The sequence below is a fragment of the Sciurus vulgaris genome, assembly GCF_902686455.1.
Source record: "Sciurus vulgaris genome assembly, chromosome: 8".
Lineage (NCBI taxonomy): Eukaryota > Metazoa > Chordata > Mammalia > Rodentia > Sciuridae > Sciurus > Sciurus vulgaris.
The window spans coordinates 13,077,690-13,096,865 of record NC_136468.1 but is presented as its reverse complement, the minus strand read 5'-3'; the positions used below and the strand labels follow the sequence as shown (position 1 = coordinate 13,096,865).

General features: G+C 48.9%; 1 protein-coding gene and 1 gene segment (V, D, J or C); both read left to right on the top strand.

Annotated features, from left to right (window-relative positions):
• Nucleotides 1–18,581, top strand: part of LOC306668780 (T cell receptor beta constant 1-like) — a 102,246-nt gene extending 83,665 nt beyond the window's left edge. The window contains exons 3-7 of the C gene segment in view: nt 14,818–14,886; nt 17,009–17,395; nt 17,799–17,816; nt 17,957–18,063; nt 18,354–18,581.
• Nucleotides 3,773–7,137, top strand: LOC306668546 (trypsin-4; the record flags this gene model as incomplete). Its single annotated transcript, XM_079152039.1, has 5 exons — nt 3,773–3,812; nt 4,731–4,890; nt 5,925–6,178; nt 6,563–6,699; nt 6,988–7,137. The coding sequence occupies 5 exons, from the start codon at nt 3,773–3,775 to the stop codon at nt 7,135–7,137; spliced, it is 741 nt and encodes a 246-aa protein (XP_079008165.1).
• Nucleotides 18,582–19,176: the final 595 nt, after the last annotated feature.

The window sequence follows — 19,176 nt, the reverse complement described above, 5'->3', positions numbered from 1 at the left end:
GGGAGTGGACAAAGAGTGGTTACAGTGTGAACAGAAACACTTACTGTTATACTACAGGAATTGACTTGAACAACCTTAAAGCTTCCATTGCTAGAGACTTTCCCACTTACTCTTCATGGAGAATAAGACTTAAAGAATAAATAAAATACAAAAATGGAAGTTTCTGGGTATTAAGTTTACATATTTTCATGACTCTAAGTTGAGCAAGAAACAGGGCAGGAGGAGGAGGGGGCTATTAATTTTCTGATTAGCCACCACCAGTCTGTGCCTGTATGCCTCTGTCTCACTCTTCAGATTTTTCTGGATCACACAGAGCACCCCCTTCACAAGCCAGATTCAGTTATTTTGAATATTTTTAATATTTTGAAGTATTTTCAAATATTTTGAATATTTCAGAAGAAATATTCAAAAGAAATATTCAGAAGAAATATTCAAAAGCACAATTTCTCGTTGAATAAAGATAAATGGTGCTGTGGGAGAGGTATATAGCTTGGGGATAAGTAATGGAGGTGAGGAAAGGCACTTAGAGTTTAGGGAGAAGACAGTGTAGAATTTAACCATCCGGTTCTAGAGTGATAGAGGATATTAGGGACCAAGCAGTAGTGGGCCAGGTGAGGAGAAAAACCTGACGCAGGTGGATCTGGATAGAAAGATATTATAAAAAGATTTGGATAAAAATGTGTTATAAAAAGAAAACAGTCTACCTTTCAGACTACTGGGAAGTCAGAAAGCTCCACTATGTAGTGACACATTGGGAACTAAACCTGGTTTAAAGAGGGTGAGATTCTGGTATCATTCCCTTCCCAAACAACTCTGGAGAAGTGACTTAACCTTCAAGTTTTAAATTCTTCATCTGAAAAGAGGAGAAAGCAGTATCTGTTCCCTACCACCTTGGTGAGGCTGCATGGAGGATGAGATAAGAGGAAGGGAAATACAATGTTCTAGGGTGGAGCGTGCAGGCCTGGGTTGGGGCTACAGTGTTTAAATCTCATCTTTTCAGCATACTGGCTGCGGGAACTTGAGCAAATTACTTTGCCTTTAGGAAGCTCATTTGATTATCTGCAAAATGGGGGACCCATAGGTGGTCGTAATGATAAAACGAAAAAGTCCATAAAAGACTTGGACAATAATGAGCACACAGAAAGTCTTCACTGCTCTCTTAACTGAAGGACAGTGGTTTGATAAGGGGAAGCACCAAATGCAAGCCAGGAGAATGTCTTGGAGTAGACAAAGGAACTCATAGGTACGCTGAACAGTACCAAGAACTGCGTAGACATCCAAATTGAGTTTAAGCAGTTGGATTCTGAACCCAGTCTACTGATCTGAACTTAGAGTATGAGATAATATAGTCTCTACTCTGACTGTGACTGCCTTCTCCACCTCTGAAGCATTTCCCACTACCTTGAGGAAAGCTAATCTCAGGCTATAAGTAGGAGCACAATATATCAGGAGAAAGCTAATCTTAAGGTTTAAATAAAAATCTTCACGTCCTTGGAAGTCCTGCTTTCGACAGAGTCAGTGCCACAGAACCACTCCAAAAAGCCCTTTTCCCAAATCAATTTCCTATCTTCTGCCAAGGATGGCTTCCCTGTGGGCCACCTATCCAGGGCAAACTGATATCTACAGATGCTAGAAGAAAAGTCTACCATATCATCTAAAGTAGTAGTCCTGTGAAGCCCCTGTGGCCAGGAGACAAAACAGCAGCATGCTAGGTGACACCACAGAAAAATCACCTGTGATCCAGGCTGCACAATCTGGCTTCCTCAGACTTGAGCTGCTTGTGAGCCCAGAAAACTCTGTCCTTGCATTGGAAATGGGTCCAAGGGGTTGGAGGTCACATCACGGTAAGGCCCTGAGACAAGGTGCCTGGTGAAATATTAATTAAACCGTCTATTTGTGCCAGAAGACAAGTGCTAGAAGGGAACCTGGCATATAATTTCTCCTCTGCGGATCTCTGGCTTAAGCCCCAATAAAACATTAAGATGCCACCTGCAGCAAATCCCACACTTCACAACCCTTTCCATGTCTTTTTGTAACCTAGAGGCAACTCTGCCTTTATTAGATGTATTCTCAGGCAAGACAGAATCCTTCTGAGTCTCTGTCTCCACCTCTGTTAATAGAAATAACTTCATTCTGCATACCTCATGATTAAAACTTTTGTAAGTTAAACTGTGAAGTTCAACACAAAGAAGAAATAATGTCCCACTGTTGTTGGTGCAGGAGTTCTTGAAAAGCTGTCAGGTACTGAACAAATAAGTCAGTATTTTCACTTAGGTGTGAGTCCATGAGGTATCCAGGGTGCAGAGTGGAGGAGAGAGTTCTGAGCAGTTGGACTAGTGTGGAGAGGCCCACCCAGCCAGGCAGGGATGGGTCCCAAAGGTGCCCTATGAACCCCACACTGGCATTTCCTTCCATTCAGTTTCCATTTTCTCCATGCTCCATCCTGCTTCTCTCCTCTGATTCAAGCACCAGATGCGGAGCTGAGTTTTCCTCCCTTTGTTCATCATCTCCAAAACATTCACGCCTTTTCTACTTTTTAGAAGAGTCCAACATGAACTCTGCTCAGTCCTGTCCCCCACCAACCCTGAGCTGAGAGAAGCACTGCCCCTCCAACTGGCTCATGTTAGACACAAGCACACACATCATCTCCCTCTACACTCCTGGCTAAGTTGTGCCTTAATAAATTGAGGGGCCGGGTCCTGGTGGCCATGGTGGGTCTCAAATTTGGATCCTCTCTAGGAAGGTACATTCTGAACTGAACCTAGCATAACAGTCTCGCTGCACGTAGAATGGTAATTCCAGAAACACACCCCCCTCCATGTCTTTGTTACTGAATCCAGTGCCTAGCATCTTTACAATGAGCTAACCTCTCTACCCACTGCTAATTCTCTGATCAGAACTCAGATCCACCTTTCCCCAAACCCTTTCTCACCTGGGCATACCACTGCAGCTCCAACAGTCTTTTCCTAGTAGGTGGGCACTTTTACTCATCGTTAGTGCAGATTGGCAGGACAACTTTGAGGCTCCTTAAAGAACCCACCACAGTGTGAGCAGTCAAAGGCCCTGGCTCTGAGGGAGAGGAAAGTCGTGGAATTGGTCTTCCATCCCCCTAATACATTCGCCCCTCCTTTGAAACACTTCCCACCCAAAGATATGCTGGAAAGAAGAGCCAGCTGAAAGCCAGCCTCCTAAGGACCTCTGTCATCACTGCTTGATGGTATGATCCTGGTTCCCAAAGGCCTTGCGCTAGACCTTCCGAGCCCAAGTGGATTCAATTTTAGAAAAGCATCTTCATGCTTAAGCCTCACACAAGACTTCTTTCCTCTCATGGGGGCTCCAGGATCCTGAAGAGCCAAGCTTTCTACCAAGGCCAGACCTTTCTCCAAATAAGTTAAGTAAACCCCCACAAGGTCAGAGGATTTCCAGGAACCCAGGTCACTCTGCACCTCCTAATTCTTAGCTCCTCAGCCTAAGAAAGCCCAGCTGTGCAGGTGGGGCTTGGCTTTCCCAACTTCCCCATCCCAGTATCCTTCCAGGAATTGGCTGCTCTCCTTCTCTGCTCTCAGAAGGTACAAGTTTCTTATCACCTACAGGTCACCTATTCACAGGGTGGCCAAAAATAGCCAAGCCGATAGGAGACAGGGAAGGGGAAAGTTGCAGGTGTGTTTGTGTAGGGACGTCGGTCACCATTCAACTCCAGTGCCCTCTTCTCCCTCACTGGGGAGGTATAAAGGTACCTCTCCACCGCCTGATGACATACCCTTCTGCCACCATGAATGCACTCCTGATCCTGGCCCTCGTGGGAGCCACCGGTGAGTTCCATGTCTCGCTCTGCCTCAGGCCCTGCCCACCTCTCTCCTGGAAGACATCTGCCCTCCATCATGGTGGACTATCCTATTTTACCTACACTTTGATGTTCTCTCCCCTGTCTGCACCTCTCCTTACCCCTTCCTTGTCTGTAAGACTCACCTCTCTCATGACTTCCCTAATTCTACTCCCACCACCACTCTCCCTCCATGTCAGGGAGGCTGGCAAGGGAGGCCAGATGGAGATGGTCCATGAGATGAACCAGCCGTCCTATGGTGTGTTCCGGCAGCTCTGGGATAGCTGCTCAAATGCATTACTCTTAGAAATTCTGACTTCATGTGTTTGTGCTCTGGCCTCTGTATTGAACTTCTATGTTTCCTAGGTGATTTAAGATTCTCAGATATGCATCCAAAGTTAAGAATCAATGTCCTATTGGTCAATAATAGTGCCTCCCTTTGTTCTGCTTATGGGACCCAAGGTTGCTCTCTAATCTCACCTCACTGTACAGTTCTGAGCTATGGGAGAAGCTGGGTATGACCAGAGCTACTCAGCTAGCTGGGCCAACCCATCCTGATAACCCAGGGCTCAAATGGCCATGGGAGGTGGACAAGTGAGGACAATGACAGAGAAGCTCTCAGTGGGTGAGACAATGCAATTCTGATTGTATCCCACTGAGTCCATTTCTGTGTCCTCACCCCAGTGCCCGCAAAAGAAATGTGAGCTCCTGCAGGGTATCTGTCCTGCAGATGCAGGCACTTGGGTCAACTATAACCTGTGATGCCTTCTGGGATGGCAGCTCCCTGCTTGTCCATAATCACTATGCCCATTAGGAAATCCTAATTTGCAGGAGGCAGTCACAGGGCTACAGGCTCTGCCCTCCACATCCTTCTAAAGTGGCTTCTCCCTTCCTATCTCCACTCTAGTCGCTCTCCCCACTGATGACGATGACAAGATCGTCGGGGGCTACACCTGTCAGGAGAATTCCGTCCCCTACCAGGTGTCCCTGAATTCAGGCTACCACTTCTGTGGAGGCTCCCTCATCAATGACCAGTGGGTGGTGTCTGCCGCTCACTGCTACAAGTCGTAAGTGGTGGGACCTGGCTGGCTGCAGGTCCACAGCCTCAGCCCTCTTGGAAGGCCTGGTCAGTCCAGGGAAGTGCTGAGGTTGTAACATGGGTGGGAAAGGTGAAGGAGAAGAGCAGCCACTGGGAGCTGCAAACTTGCAGGAGCCGAGTGTGAAGAGGGCCCAGGATAGGAGGCCTCTTACCCCCAAAGACCTCCATAACACTGATAGGCTAGTGTCTTAACAGCAGGGAGGGATATTTTGGGGTGGTAAGGACCACTGAGGAAGGCAGCAAGGACCTTGCACGAGCACTTTCTGCCACTTGACTACATATTAAAACCACCTAAAAACCAGTTAAAAATAAATAAATAAAACTTTAATGCCTGGGTCCTATAGCAGAGCAGTCAACTTGGCCTTTTCAGGAAGAGGGTTGTGAATACTGGTGAGTTTTAAATGCTTCTCACTTCTGTTCCTGGAACTGAGAACTAATGTCTCCACCATGTTTTCTCAAACCTGAGTGTGCATTGGAATCTCCTGGAGGGCTCGTGAAAACCCAGATCACCAGGCCCATCCCCCAGGTTCTGGTTCAGTGGTCTGGGATGGGCACTGAGTATTTCTGACAGGTTCCCAGGTGATGCTGCTGCTGTGGGTCCCAGAGCCACACGCTGATTAGTTCCTGCAGAATGGTGCTTGCCAGAGGGAGAGGGAGAGCAATGGTCCCTGCATGTAGTTCACAAAGGTGCAGAGAATGGAGGAACTTCAGGTCCCTCTTTTGAGTCTATAGCTCTGGATGCATGAGGGGGCTGTGGGACAGCAGGTTGAAGATGGTCCCCAATCACAGCCCTTCACCTCATTCCCTTCCACACCACCACCTTGGAAGCAGAAGGAGCCCAGGTCTCACTCCAGGACTCATTCACCACCCCTCTGCTGCTCCTGTGACATCACCACACACCCCAGGCCAAGCCTCCAGAGTCACCCATGAGCAGGAAGCTTGAGATCCCTGGGTTGTTCTGGGCTATGGTGAGAAAGCCCTCACCAGGCCTCTTCCCAACAGCCGCATCCAGGTGAGACTGGGAGAGCACAACATCGAAGTCATTGAGGGGAATGAGCAATTCATCAACTCAGCCAAGGTCATTCGCCACCCCAACTACAACAGCTGGACCCTGAACAATGACATCATGCTTATCAAGCTCGCCTCTCCTGCGACCATCAACACCCGGGTGGCCACTGTGTCCCTGCCCACATCCTGTGCACCTGCAGGCACCCAGTGCCTCATCTCTGGCTGGGGCAACACCCTGAGCTCTGGTTGTGAGTGGGACCCCTTCACCTCCTACTTCCATCCCCACACTTGCCACACCCAAACATGTCCCTGAGCGTGATACCCTTGGCTTCCATCCTGCAAATACCCCACAAGTACCCACTACACCCAGGACTCTTTAGTGGGTACTAAGAGATGCAAAGTTCCAAGGGGTTGATCCTGGAATCAAAAGAACGCAGGTAGAGAATATGCCAGTATTACTTCTAAGAAGGGAATCCGCAGTGATGGAAACTGAAAGCCATTGTTCCTTTCTGATCTTGCATTTGTGGGATTCCCTCCGGTGGCTGCCCATGGTGTTCAGCACTGGGTTATTGTTCCCCAACCTGGCCGGACTCACATTGCTTCTTTCCTTGATCATTTTCTGCCTCTCCTAGCCAACTACCCAGATCTGCTGCAATGCCTGCAAGCCCCTCTGCTGAGCCAGGCTCAGTGTGAAGCTGCCTACCCGGGACAGATCACCAACAACATGGTCTGCGCGGGCTTCCTGGAGGGAGGCAAGGATTCCTGCCAGGTGATTTGAGCCCGCCACATATCAAGACCTCTGCCAGCACCCAGGCCCCACCTGGGAGCAGAATCTTAATACGCAGGGTGGTGAGGCTGGGGCCCCACACAGTGACCCATGGAGAGGTGGGGGAGACTCATTGGGGCTGCATGCTGGCTCCTTAGAAAGAACAGAGAATGGGTCCCCTTGAGAAAGATATGGAGCCACACAGCTGGCTGGGTCTTTAAGGTTCAGAGTAAGCGTAGCTATATTTCTCTACACTTCCTCTTTATTTCTCTACACTTCCCTCCTCCCCAGGGTGACTCCGGTGGCCCTGTGGTCTGCAATGGTCAACTCCAGGGAATTGTCTCCTGGGGCTACGGCTGTGCCCTAAAAGACAATCCTGGAGTCTACACCAGGGTGTGCAACTATGTGGACTGGATCCAGCAGACCATCGCTGCCAATTGAAGTCCCCCACCCCGATCCCCTGAAGTCACCATACTAATAAAGTGGCTCCATCCTCACTGCCTGTGTCTGAGTCTGTTCCTCCAGAACCTGTGGTCTCAGAAGCACCCTCCGATCTGAGGTCTAAGGTCAGACAGAGCTCTCCCCTGAGAGATGAGCAGGATCCTAGTTCCCAAAATAGACTCCAGGGAATACTAGATTAAAAACATATGAAGACATGAAATAATAATAAAAAAGACACAGCGGGCAGGATGATCTGTTTTCTCAAGAAAAATGCATTTCCCAGAGGTGTGTTAAAAGAGCTTCATTGGCCTTGGTGCTTGGTTGGATCTTGATTGTGCTGACACGGGCACAGTTGGTTGGTTGGTAAGACCACTGCCTTCTTTGACTCACCAGGAACTTCTTTATACCCAGAGCAAACCTCAGCCCTGTTCACCTTGGCTTCCAATCGCCTCGCCCATGTTCTTGCTGACTCAGTGCCGCACTCCCTCACACCTGCAGGTGTCCAGCTTACAGAAGACCCCATCAGCCAATTCCCAACCACCTGCCCCTGTGTCCAGAGGGAGGGCAGAGCTCCTCGGTCTCCACCAGTCACGCTGAGAGGTCATCCACATATGTATACACTGTTCTGAGGGCTTTAGAGAGCTTTTCACACTTGGTTCTCTCCCTTCTGGAGTGGTTTTTATTCCATTGGTGCAGATGGAAAGCAGAGGCTCAGAAAAGGTTATTAACTTGCCCAGGCCCAACACCCCGCAGATGGCAGACCCGGGCACACTATGCCACCTCCCATTCTCTCCTGCTGCAGCTCCTGTCTGAAGTGATGAGACCATCAGAGCTGGTCTTCTGTGTCCCTCCAGCCCCTTCCCTGCCTCTCTGTACCCCCTGAGGGGCTCCCCCATTGCTCCCTTTCGTGCAGTTTGCTGGTCCCAGAGCTCCTGCTCATTGTGTGGCTTCCCACAGTGTTCAGAATAAGACTCCTGTGATGGGAATGCAAGGTTCCTGGTTCTGCCCTGCCTCTGCAGCTCTCCTCCAATGCTCAGAAGTCCCGGTGGCCCTTCCAACGAGCCATGCACCTCTAGTCTCTATCTCTGGACTCCATCAGCAGGGATGTACCTCCTCACACTCTCCAACTTCTTCAGAAAAGTCTCACCTGATCCTTCCTCCTCTTTCCATCCTGGTACTGGACCCAGTGGCCTCACGGCTGAGTCAGGCATCCTCCTTCTGTCCTGTGCCCACTTCTGCCATGCTCCTGCCCATGGCACCCAGACAGTGGCTCAACTGATCCTGCCATTGAACTTTGACAAGAGATCTGACCCTACCCATGCAGGTATCTCCAGTGATCAAACAAAGCCCAGAATAGAATAAGTACCTCGTGATTGGTGGAGAAAGAGTAAAGGGAAAAGAAAGAACCTTTCAGAACTGTTCTCAAAGAACACAGCACCAGAGTCACCAGGGACCTTGGGAGAAGTGCAAATGCTGGGGCCACCCCACTCCAGACCCACTGAGTCAGAAGTTCTGGATTGGAGCCCAAGAACTTGCATTTTATCAAGTCTTCTGGGTCATTCCGATCACATGAAAGTTTGAGATCCACTGTGGTAGAGAAATTCCTAGGCCAGTATTTTCTATGAAAAGAATAGTAGCTCATGTTTTTATTGACTGTATTCAGGCACCACAGTAAATTCTTGGATATATTATCTCATTTAGTGCCCACAACAATCCTGTGGGGTGGGTATTAATATTGTTGTTGTCATTTCCATTTTGATAAAGAGACTGAAGTTTATAGCAGTGTGGCAACTTTTTCAAGGTCTCCTAGTCATAAGTGGGGCCAGCGGGTGCCCAGTCAGATTAGGCAGCAGGGAGCGGGCTTCCCTGGCTGGAGGCTCCTCAGCAGGGAACTCAAGTCTGGAGTAGGGCTGTCATCTCTGCCTCATCACTGGGCAGCTTATTTTAGCTTCTTCAGGTTTCAGCTCCTCAATTGAGAAAATTGGGAAAGAGGTTGAAACAAGCCTACGGACATGTTTGAACTTCTCAGGAATTATGGACGGGTAAAATGTTATTTGTATGTGTCGGGGCCTCTCCCCCTTGCCTCACAGCTTACAACTTGAGAAGCAGAAATCCTGCTTCCCTCTCCTGTCCCTGTAAGCACAAAAAGAGGGGACGCAGACCTCAACGGATTCAGAGAAGCCTGCACTCATTCGTGGACTCAGGCACTATTGGGGCTCATATTCTGGATGCAAAAATGGCCATCAGTTACAGAGGGGATTTTGGTTTTATAGGGTAGGTCTAATTTGCCATGGGGGAAGGTCAAGGTTTAGGGCCCAATATTCAGTTTCCGCTCCTTCCCCCCAGGGCCCATTGTTATCAGGAAAGGATCTGCGGGAGGTTAATCCTTGGCTAGTTCCCCCTCCCCACTCCTGAGCCTCATCTCTCTCCCTTTTTCTTCTGGGACTATCGTGCAGGAATACTAGTTTGCATAACCCTTAAGTCCCTACTAGTGCTCTGCACATTCTTCTCGCCCCCTCAAGTGGCCAAGCCCAGATTGCAAGTACTGAGCTCTAAAAAGTAAGGAAAGACTGTCCCCTGCTGTTGAAATAGATGAATGACCTCATACCTGCCTAACAGGTCTATGCTGCTCTTACCTGGAAGGAAAAAAAGCTGTGCGTGCCTTGGGACACAATGTCCAGAGAAGCAAAACTAGGAAAAGTTCCATCAGATACTATGATACCATAGGACCATTTGGGATTAAGGTCTGCAGATGACTGAAAGGGTAAATTATTGATAGGTGAAAGGGGTGAATAAAACAGAAAAACATATCTACTTGAAAATAGATCAACGAAGAAGAAAATACATAAGAGAGCTTTCCACTTTGCAATCAATGAAAGCAGTGGACCTTTTATTCCGGCTTCTATTGTAGTGAGAGCTGTCACTACTAATGAGGCAAAGAAGCCTATGTCTCCCACTTCCTTTACCCACCTCTAAGAACCAGGCCTTGCACCCTGTTTAGGGCTACCCTAGGTAGCACTCTGATGTCCTCCAGGGCTTATACCTGTCCAATTTCCATCAGGGAACAAAGTATGGGTCCCATGCCTGGCACTGTGACAAAAATACCCAGGAGAATTTTCTCCCTGTTTGTTTATTTAAATATATTAGTAAACCTAATGGTAGAGACTTGAACTCAAGCTTATAAGGATTAGTTAGAAATCTAAATTTTCCACAAGCTTCCTAAGGCCCCACTGAGCCCTAAATTCATGACCATGAATTTGCTCCTTATATAAAATGATCCTCTTTGGAAAAAAACAATGACTTTGTAAATTAAGCAAGTATTTCTTTTTAAGTAGGCTATGTTAATATACTATTTAAAGCAATGTTTTATTGTTTCCTTTCCTTTTTAAATTTTATTAAGTTTGATTTAAACTAGTATAGTTATCTAGCCTCAAAATGGAAATGACACAATGAAGTTAATACTGAGAGAGGTAACCTGTACTTTCAGTGTCTATGCCTCTGCTGTTCATCCTTAATAAGTATTCACTCTTATCAGTTTCTTTTGTATCCTTACGGTGTTTCTTTATAAAACAAAACTCAACTAAACAAATGTATTATCCTCGTTTCCCCCTTTGTTGGGCAAAAAGGTAGAATATATCTATACAGTTCTGCAGCTTGCTCTTTTCTCATTAATGAAGTATCTTAGAGATCTTTCCAAGCATTTTATTCATTTTTTAGCATCAAATACTATTCCATTGTGGGAACCTATCACAGTGTGTTGATCCCATCCTGTTCTGAGTTTTTCCCAATATTTTGCTGTTCTAAATGATACAAATCCTCTCTCTCTCTCTCTCTCTCTCTCTCTCTCTCTCTCTCATGCAATGGTGCTTACAATATAAATTCCCCTAATTGGACTTTTGGATGAAAAGGCAAATGCTTTCGCTTCCAAATTTCTTCCCATGAGGTTGTGTCATGTGCACTCCTATCAGCAAAACAGAGCATTAAATTGCTTATTTCACCAGACACTACCCCAGGAGAATGGCTTTCAGAATTCCATTTTGTCAGCCAAATTGGTAAAAAGTATTATTTCAAGGGATTTTTACATTATTGTCATGGTAGTTTTTCCCTATAGTTAAGTACCATTTCTGTTTCTTTGTCTCTGAACCATCTGCTGTTTGTCCTCTTTCATCGAGCTGTTAAATTATTTTCTTGATTTCTAGGAGTTTATCATGTATTGGGGAAAATAGCACTTAAGGTGAGAATTGCAAATATCTCCCCCACATCCTTCTTTTGATTTTGTTTCTATTTTTCCATGCAAATGTGTCATTATTATTTAGTCAAGTTTGCCTTTTTCCTTCACCTGGATTTTAAGTTATAGCCAAAAGGAAGTACCATCTGGGGAGAGGTATCGAGGTCACCCAAATGCAGGTTAAATTTCAGAGTCATCTTGCTCATGGGGAAAATAAAATATCTGCCATGACCTTAAAACGTGTCTCTCCTTCAGGGAAGAGAGTGCAAAGGCTGTAACCCTGGCGTGGCCGTGAAGACGCTCCATCCAACCTCCACAGGAACGTCCCCTGCTCCCTGTACCTAACTGCTTCTGAGGCCAACAATGGAGGCCAGAATGGCTGACACTGCCTACAGTCTCTTCTCATTCCAAACCGGTCCCTGAAAATACAGCACTACACTTTTGGCTATCCTTTCATCTGTATCTAGAATAGTCCTTGCTCTCTGCAGCTCATGGTCAATTTTCCAGAGAACTCAAGACCCCAGCTGACCCTCCGAGAGTCTTAGAATGGGTTCCAGGGACAGTCTGTGTACGAAGGGGTCTCCTTCTTGGATGCAGGCAGCACAGCCTGGGGCAGGGGAGGGGACCTATGACTTCTTGACAGGGTGGCTCCCTGCTGTGACGACAGCTTGGCAAGGGGCGGATACCAGGGAAACCAGCCTCTTCAGCAAACATATCTGAGATGTCACAGCTCCAAGCAGGGTGAGCAGGGAGCCCCCAGTGGAGTCTGTGCCCCACCACCTCCCCGTACAACGGGATGATGTCCCCTGCCCCTCCTTCCTCTACCTCCTCAAAAGAGCAGCTGCTCTGGAGGTTCCTTCACCCTCTGAGGGGTGGGGCCATGGGAGGGGCCGTTTTTGTATAAAGCTGTAACATTGTGGGGACAGGGGGGGCCACAGTGATTCAATTCTATGGGACGCCTTTACAAAAACCTTTCTGCCTGTCCCAACATCCTCAACCCTTCTGTTCATCTCCTGGGTCACAAGCCCACAAGTCTGGCTGGGTCCAAAATGCTTCTACCTCACCCCTGACCACCTGCCAGGCCAAGGTCATGGACAAAGACAAGCTCAGATCAGAACTGGAGCTTCCCAGGCAGAAAGAACCCCAAGGCAAGAATTCCTTAGTGACTCCACAGGTGAAAAATGCAGGGAGACCCCTTCCTGCCAAGCCCAGGTCAGTGGGAAGGTGAGTCAGAGGTGACCAGTTCTACAGAGGACTCAAGAAGATGCCAAGGATATCCATCCCTCAACGGATGCAGTCATAGGTTCTGGGACCTGGCCTGCTCTGCACACCTGCATCTCTTTAAAGGGCCCTCAGAGAGGGAGCATTTGTATGGGGTATCCTTCCAGAAAGGGGCAGAAAGTTCCACTGAATGGGCCCTGTCATGTTCTGTGGTCCCAAGAGTAAAACATTGAAAATGTCTTTCCACACAATATCTACAAAGCAGAAGAGGGCATTCCTCATCCAGGGTCCTTCAGACACTACCCAGACCTCCTCTCTCCATGCCTTGGATTCATTTTCCTCCTTGCCCCACGTCACTGTGCGAACACGGAAGTTTTCTTTGGAGAAGGCACGAGGCTCACAGTTGTAGGTAAGATATCTCCCGGGTAAATTTTCAGCTCCCTCATTGGGAAAAGTGGGTCCCAAGTGTCTGTTTTCGAGCAACTGTATTTGGATGTGCCAACTTTGACTATACCTTTGGCTCAGGGACCAGGCTCACCGTCGTAGGTAAGACTCCCTGGGCTTGTTTGATGAGGGTGTGGGAAATGTCACAATATGAAGGAGATGCCCACTTATGTCAGGGACTGAGTTCAGAGGAGGCTTCCTGTGAGGACAAATCCACCCAGATGGCCTGTAAACTCTTGATGGAGTCAGAGCTAAGCCTGGGATGGAGAGCAGCCAAGAAAAAGAAAATGGTGCTGCCCCTCCAAATAGCCCCCTGAGGTAGGGGAACCAAGCACCCCGCAGTAATGAGGAACCATCACACCTGTCCATCTTCCCTGTTGACAGAGTTTCTTTGGAGGAGCTTTGGTTTTTCCCTGGCTCTAGATTTGTAGGACCCATGCCGTGTCTCTGTTCCTCACCTGCAAGGGTCCCTGGCAAGCTCTAGAAGGGTATGGGAGCGTTTGAAGCAGGGCTGTACTGTGTGAGGAAAGAGATCCGTGAACATCCAGCCTCTCCTGAATCCCAGCTGAGCTCAAGCAGACAATGGGAGGTTTTGAAGTGAACCCAGGAGGCTGTGTTCTGGAAACACCGTCTATTTTGGGGAGGGAAGCCGGCTCACTGTTGTAGGTGAGTAAGTCAGGGTTGGAGGGCTGGGGACCAGATGGAGCCTCTATTTGGGGTGCCTAGGTTGAAATGTACTTTTATGGGGAAATGCTGAACTCTTGTCTGGATGTAGACAAGGAGGGAATCCATATTCACCATTTCATGGGCTCCCTACTGGAAGGCAGATGGACTTAGCTGGGAAGGAGCCACCTTCCCATCTCCTGTCCCTTCAAGCTGCCTGTCCTGGCCATGATAGATGCTCTTACCATCAAGATGGTCCTGCCCTTTGTCTCCCTCACACAGAAGGGAGACAGGCATAGGAGAGGATGGGGACCCCACAGTGCAAATTTGTTCCCTACCACAGCATTTGAGGTCATCTGCCCTGCCCTCCACTTCCAGAGGTAAAATTCTCCAAAGATGGGGAAAGGCAAGCAGATGGTAGCTTTGGGGGAAGGAATGGCAGGCAGCAGGAGGCAGATTTCCTGCCAGACTGTGGTGTTGTGCAACTAATGAAAAACTATTTTTCGGCAGCGGAACCAAGCTGTCTGTCTTGGGTATGTAAAAGGCTTATTTGGGGATAGTGTCTTGATAGGTTGGAGTTCAAGGAGGACCCCTTGGAGGGGACAGGGACTGAGAACACAGCCAGGGTCAGGTCTCAGAGAGGGCGGGAGGGTCCGCTCCAGCAGCTCCTCGGGGTTTGCCACCTCTGTGTTTTACTGTGGAGCAATCAGGCACAGCATTTTGGAGAGGGGACTCGACTCTCTGTCCTAGGTAAGCTGCAGGACTAGGGTGGTAGGGCCACTGTCCTTGGGTGTCAGTCTCCGCTTCTCCCAGCACTGGTGGACGGGGACTTGGTAAATCCTTTACTCCTTGGCTTGCCAGGGTTGGTGGGGCTGGGTGGCACCTCTGTTTCTCTCCTCTGAGTCTTCACTCTGTGCTCTGCCCCTCCTTTCTTTGCTTATCTTTCCTTCTCATGTGTGGATCTGCTCCTCCAAAGCCCCTTCCTCCTGTGCCTCTGGTCCCTCCTGTCCTGCTCATTCCATGGCATGCTTAGGTATTCTTCCTAGTGGGATTCTGCCATGAGTGCCGACAGAGAAAGGTGTCCCCTCTGCTCTGGCTGGCGTCCTCAGGAGGGTTTTGCCCAGGCCTCCTGAGGCTGTGCTCCAATGCTTCACCTCTCTTCTTTGGGACTGGCACCAGGCTCACCATGTCAGGTATGGGGCTCCATTCCTGACTAGGGTGCTTGTGTTTGACCACAGCGATCGGGAAGGGTGTTGGACGTAAGGTTAGATCTCAGAGCCGCCCCTTCCCACCGGTCACCCCGAGCCCTCTCCTACCTTCCCTGAAGCCAGTCTCCTTGCTGTTCCGCAGTGTCTGTCTCAACTCCCACCACAGCCTCTTCCTTAACCTTTAGGGCTTTGTGTTCTCTCTTTTTGTTTGTTCTCTAGGACTTTCCTAACCTCTACCTTCCTACTAGGGGTGTTGCTTTATTTTCTCTTTCGTATCCATTGATCCCATTCTTTCCTTCCTCTCGTTCTCCACTTCTGCATTTTGGATACTTAGCTCTGTCGCCTGGGCTAAAATCCTTCCCCACATCCACCTCCAGCACAGAGCTCTGGGCCTGCTTCACTCTCCTCCAGTCTGCCACTGCCAGTTCCTGAAGACCCACGTTCATCTCTCTAGGGTGAAGGAACAGCTGGGGAGGTGGCTGGGACCAGGCTGGTAAGGCCGGGGTGGCTGAAGGGCTGCTCCTGAGGCCTGAGGATAAGGTCTGTGTCACAGCATGGCAGGAGCTGAGGGGGGTCTCGGGGTGTGCTGTGCTTGGTGGGTATCAGGGAGAGAAGTCCGAATGAACTGGTTCATCTGGAAACTCACCCCATCTTAGCAACAGGTTAAGTCTAAAGGCAAAAAAATAGTTAGGAGACCCTCTTTTCTCAGACCTCAACATTTGTGCTGGGACGGTAGGTAAAGGGCCATCATGAAACGCTAACATAGCCATTTCCATGCTTGGGAAGAAGCAGGGGGTGAGGGTAGTGGCTGGATATAGACAGTGAGGAAGGCATGGGATGCCTAGGTCGTGCCATACAGGTCATTGCACAGTGTCCGCAGGTGAGGGCTCGGGCCAAGGAATTTAATGGAAAGTGCTCTCACTGGATTCCAAGGCCTGCATTCAAGGTGTTGAAGCCCGGGAGTAGGGTGGAATGGGGTTCCTTCAATTTGAAAGTGACTTAAAATCTTCTCCAGCTCCCTAAGACACATAAAATAGGTAAAAATCCCTTATAAAGGGTTCAACATATTGTGACAACTTGTATTTCTGTTAATTTTCATCCCTGTATCACAGTGTTTGTTTTTCTCCAAACCTGTGTCTCAAATTTCCCATCAGAAACATTTCTCAGATTTGGACAGAGTGGAGACACCTGGGCTTGGCACGTTTGTGCACCAAAAGCTCTCTGCTGGGGTCAGAGCAGAGCCAAAATGGGCAGCAGACTCTGGCAAAGGGCGGGTGTGCGATGAATATGGCCCCTTCCACCCCCTCACGAGGCATCACACGAGGTAGTAACTTCCAGTGATCCCAGAATTCTTCTTCCCATCTGCCAACCATGAGAAAGTGCCCAGGGTTTTTCCAGTGGGAGCTTTTTGCTGAAACGACCCTGGATCTGGAGATTTGTTCATAACAGCAATCAGGCTTTGACTACTTGTAAGAATCCACAAGATCTTTCACAGAATTACAGCCATCCTGGGCAAGCCACCACATCCTCTTGACAAACATAATGGGAAAAGTGTCTCTTCAGGGCAAAAAAGGCTAATTCCAACCTGTGGTATTGTCCAAACAAATACATACACCCTACAAAAAAGGAAAAATGATAATTAGAAAAAAAATGAATCTGATTCCTATGATCATGCTGCTAATGAGTCTTCTACCGCAAAATCTAGGCTCACCGAATGCTGTCATGACTGCTTCTAAATCTAAAAATCAGATACCCATGTTCTGAGCATGACTTTGAACTAGGAAAGAAATACACTGATAAACGCTTACGAAAGATCAGCAAAAAGGTCCCAAAGTAAAAGAAATCACAAAGCCAAGTAAATCAGGTCCTCAGGGAGACGGGGAGCTGGACGGTAAGCAGTATATACCCATGAGATAACTCAAAAAGAAGTGACACAAAGTTGAAGGAGAGCAACAGAGACTAGGACAGTGACCCCCAAGCAAACAGCACCTACCACAGCATAGTTTTGCTTTATTTTGAGGGTCAAACACATACACACACAGAGCCTCTCCCTGACCCAGGGGGATCTCAGAGCAGCCCTGTTCCCAACCCCTCTCTCACTTTCCAGAGGACCTGAGTAAGGTGACCCCACCCACGGTCACTCTGTTTGAGCCATCAGAAGCAGAGATCAGCAAGAAACGAAAGGCCACCCTCGTGTGCCTGGCCACAGACTTCTACCCAGACCACGTGGAGCTGAGCTGGTGGGTGAACGGGAAGGAGGTGCACAGTGGGGTCAGCACGGACTCTCAGCCCTCCAGGGAGCAGAGCACCCTCGAGGACTCCAAGTACTTCCTGAGCAGTCGCCTGAGGGTCTCTGCCACCTTCTGGCTCAACCCTCGCAACCACTTCCGCTGCCAAGTGCAGTTCTATGGGCTCTCGGAGGAAGACCAGTGGACCGAGGAGAGGGACAAACCCATCACCCAGAACATCAGTGCCGACACCTGGGGCAAAGCAGGTGAGCGGGGCAGGGGAGGCCGTGAGCACACTGGGCCAGACCAGCACCAGGGGAGGCACGAAGGTCAGGGAGGAGGCAGAAAGACCAGCTGAGGGACTGAAGGCCACCACGAAGGGGAGCTGGGCACCTGTGGCTAACTCCTCCCCCAGTCTCAGCCCAACAGCCCACGAGCTGGAGGCCCCTTTCTACACAGCATGGGCTGCTCAGCGCCTGGGTAGCCCCTCTGTCCCCTTGGTGCTGCCACTTGTTATGGGTTTCAAGATGAGGGGTGACATTGTCGCAGGAGAAGGAAGATGGTGCGGGCTGTCAGAGGGCTGGCCTGGGCCAGGCTGGAGGCTGACTTGGCTTCGACCTGCTTCAGGAGACGAGGTCTCCACCCATCCTCTCCCCTCTTTTCTTTCAGACTGTGGCATCACCTCGGGTGAGTGAGCTGCTTCCTTCTGTCCATTTCCCAAGGTCTTGTCTCTGGACCCAGGGCACAGAGAGCTGCTGGCAGTGGGGAGGGGGGCAGGCCAGGGGCATGTGCTCACAGGACTTGCTGCTCTCTCTTTGCACCAACAGCGTCCTATCAGCAAGGGGTGCTGTCCGCCACCCTCCTGTATGAGATCCTGCTGGGGAAGGCCACCGTGTATGCTGTGCTGGTCAGCACCCTGGTGCTGATAGCCAAGGTAAGGAGGGTGGGATGGGCAGACATGTTATAAGATACCCTACAACCCCATCTTGGGAGCACAGAGATAGAGACCCTTCCAGGATCAGGTATGGGCAGTAGGGAAGGAAGGAGCTTTTCTCATAGGCCTCAGAAGACAACCCACGACTCCAGTGGACGGCAGTGGAAGGACCCAACTAGGAAGAGAAGCCTGTGGTCACCCCAAAACCCAGTGGGTATTGTGAGGAGACCTAAGTTTGTCTGGTCAATGGCATGCCCACTTTCTCTCAATCCCCATCTCTGCTTCTGCAGGTCAAGAGAAAGGATTCCTAAAGCCATCTCCGGAGGCCCAGCTAGGAACTTTCAGCTCAATAAGGCACCGCGCGGATTCTTCTTTTACTAATGCTTCAAAGGACAGTTCCCATCGCTCTCCTCTCTTCAACATCTATCCTGAGCCTTTTTGCTTAAATCTCCCTATCCCAGAGGAATCCTAGAGTGCCTAGATGATTGAACCAATAAAAACGTCCTGTTCTGACCTGACTTGTGATATTTCTGCCTCTTTTCTGCCTCTGAATTCCCCACGACTCCTCCTGTTTAGTCAGGATAGAAGCAGCAGGTATTCAAGAAAAGGCAGTGCTCTCCAGTCAGAAAAGCGAGGGACCCACTTGTGATTGACAGGAGAGACTAATTAAATGTGAAAGGTGGTGATGGGAGCTGAAGAAGCTACACACAGAAGAGTCTAGAAAGATGGAGAGGCTGAGTACAGAAATTTTCTCTCCTTCCCCAGACAAAGGTGTTCTGAGGAACAGTAGACCCACACAAATGTGTCCATCTGCCAACTGGTCATGTAGCCATTTCTCTGTGCCACCCACCTTCCTTCCAGTCACCTCCCAGACTACACTAAGTTCTATTCATTTGCCAAGTAGGTTTGTCAGCTGAGAAGAAGTGGATGCACTGACTTGCAAATTTAGTGGTTTAAGTTACAAATTTTAAGTTTATAATTTAAGCTACAAGTCCCTTGATAAATTTCCCTTTAGTGAATTACACGGGTGTAATTCCTCTGATTGCCCATAAGGGTAGAAAATAAAGTTCTCTAAACCAAGCATCAGCCCTATTTTTAGGTCTATAAATCCCT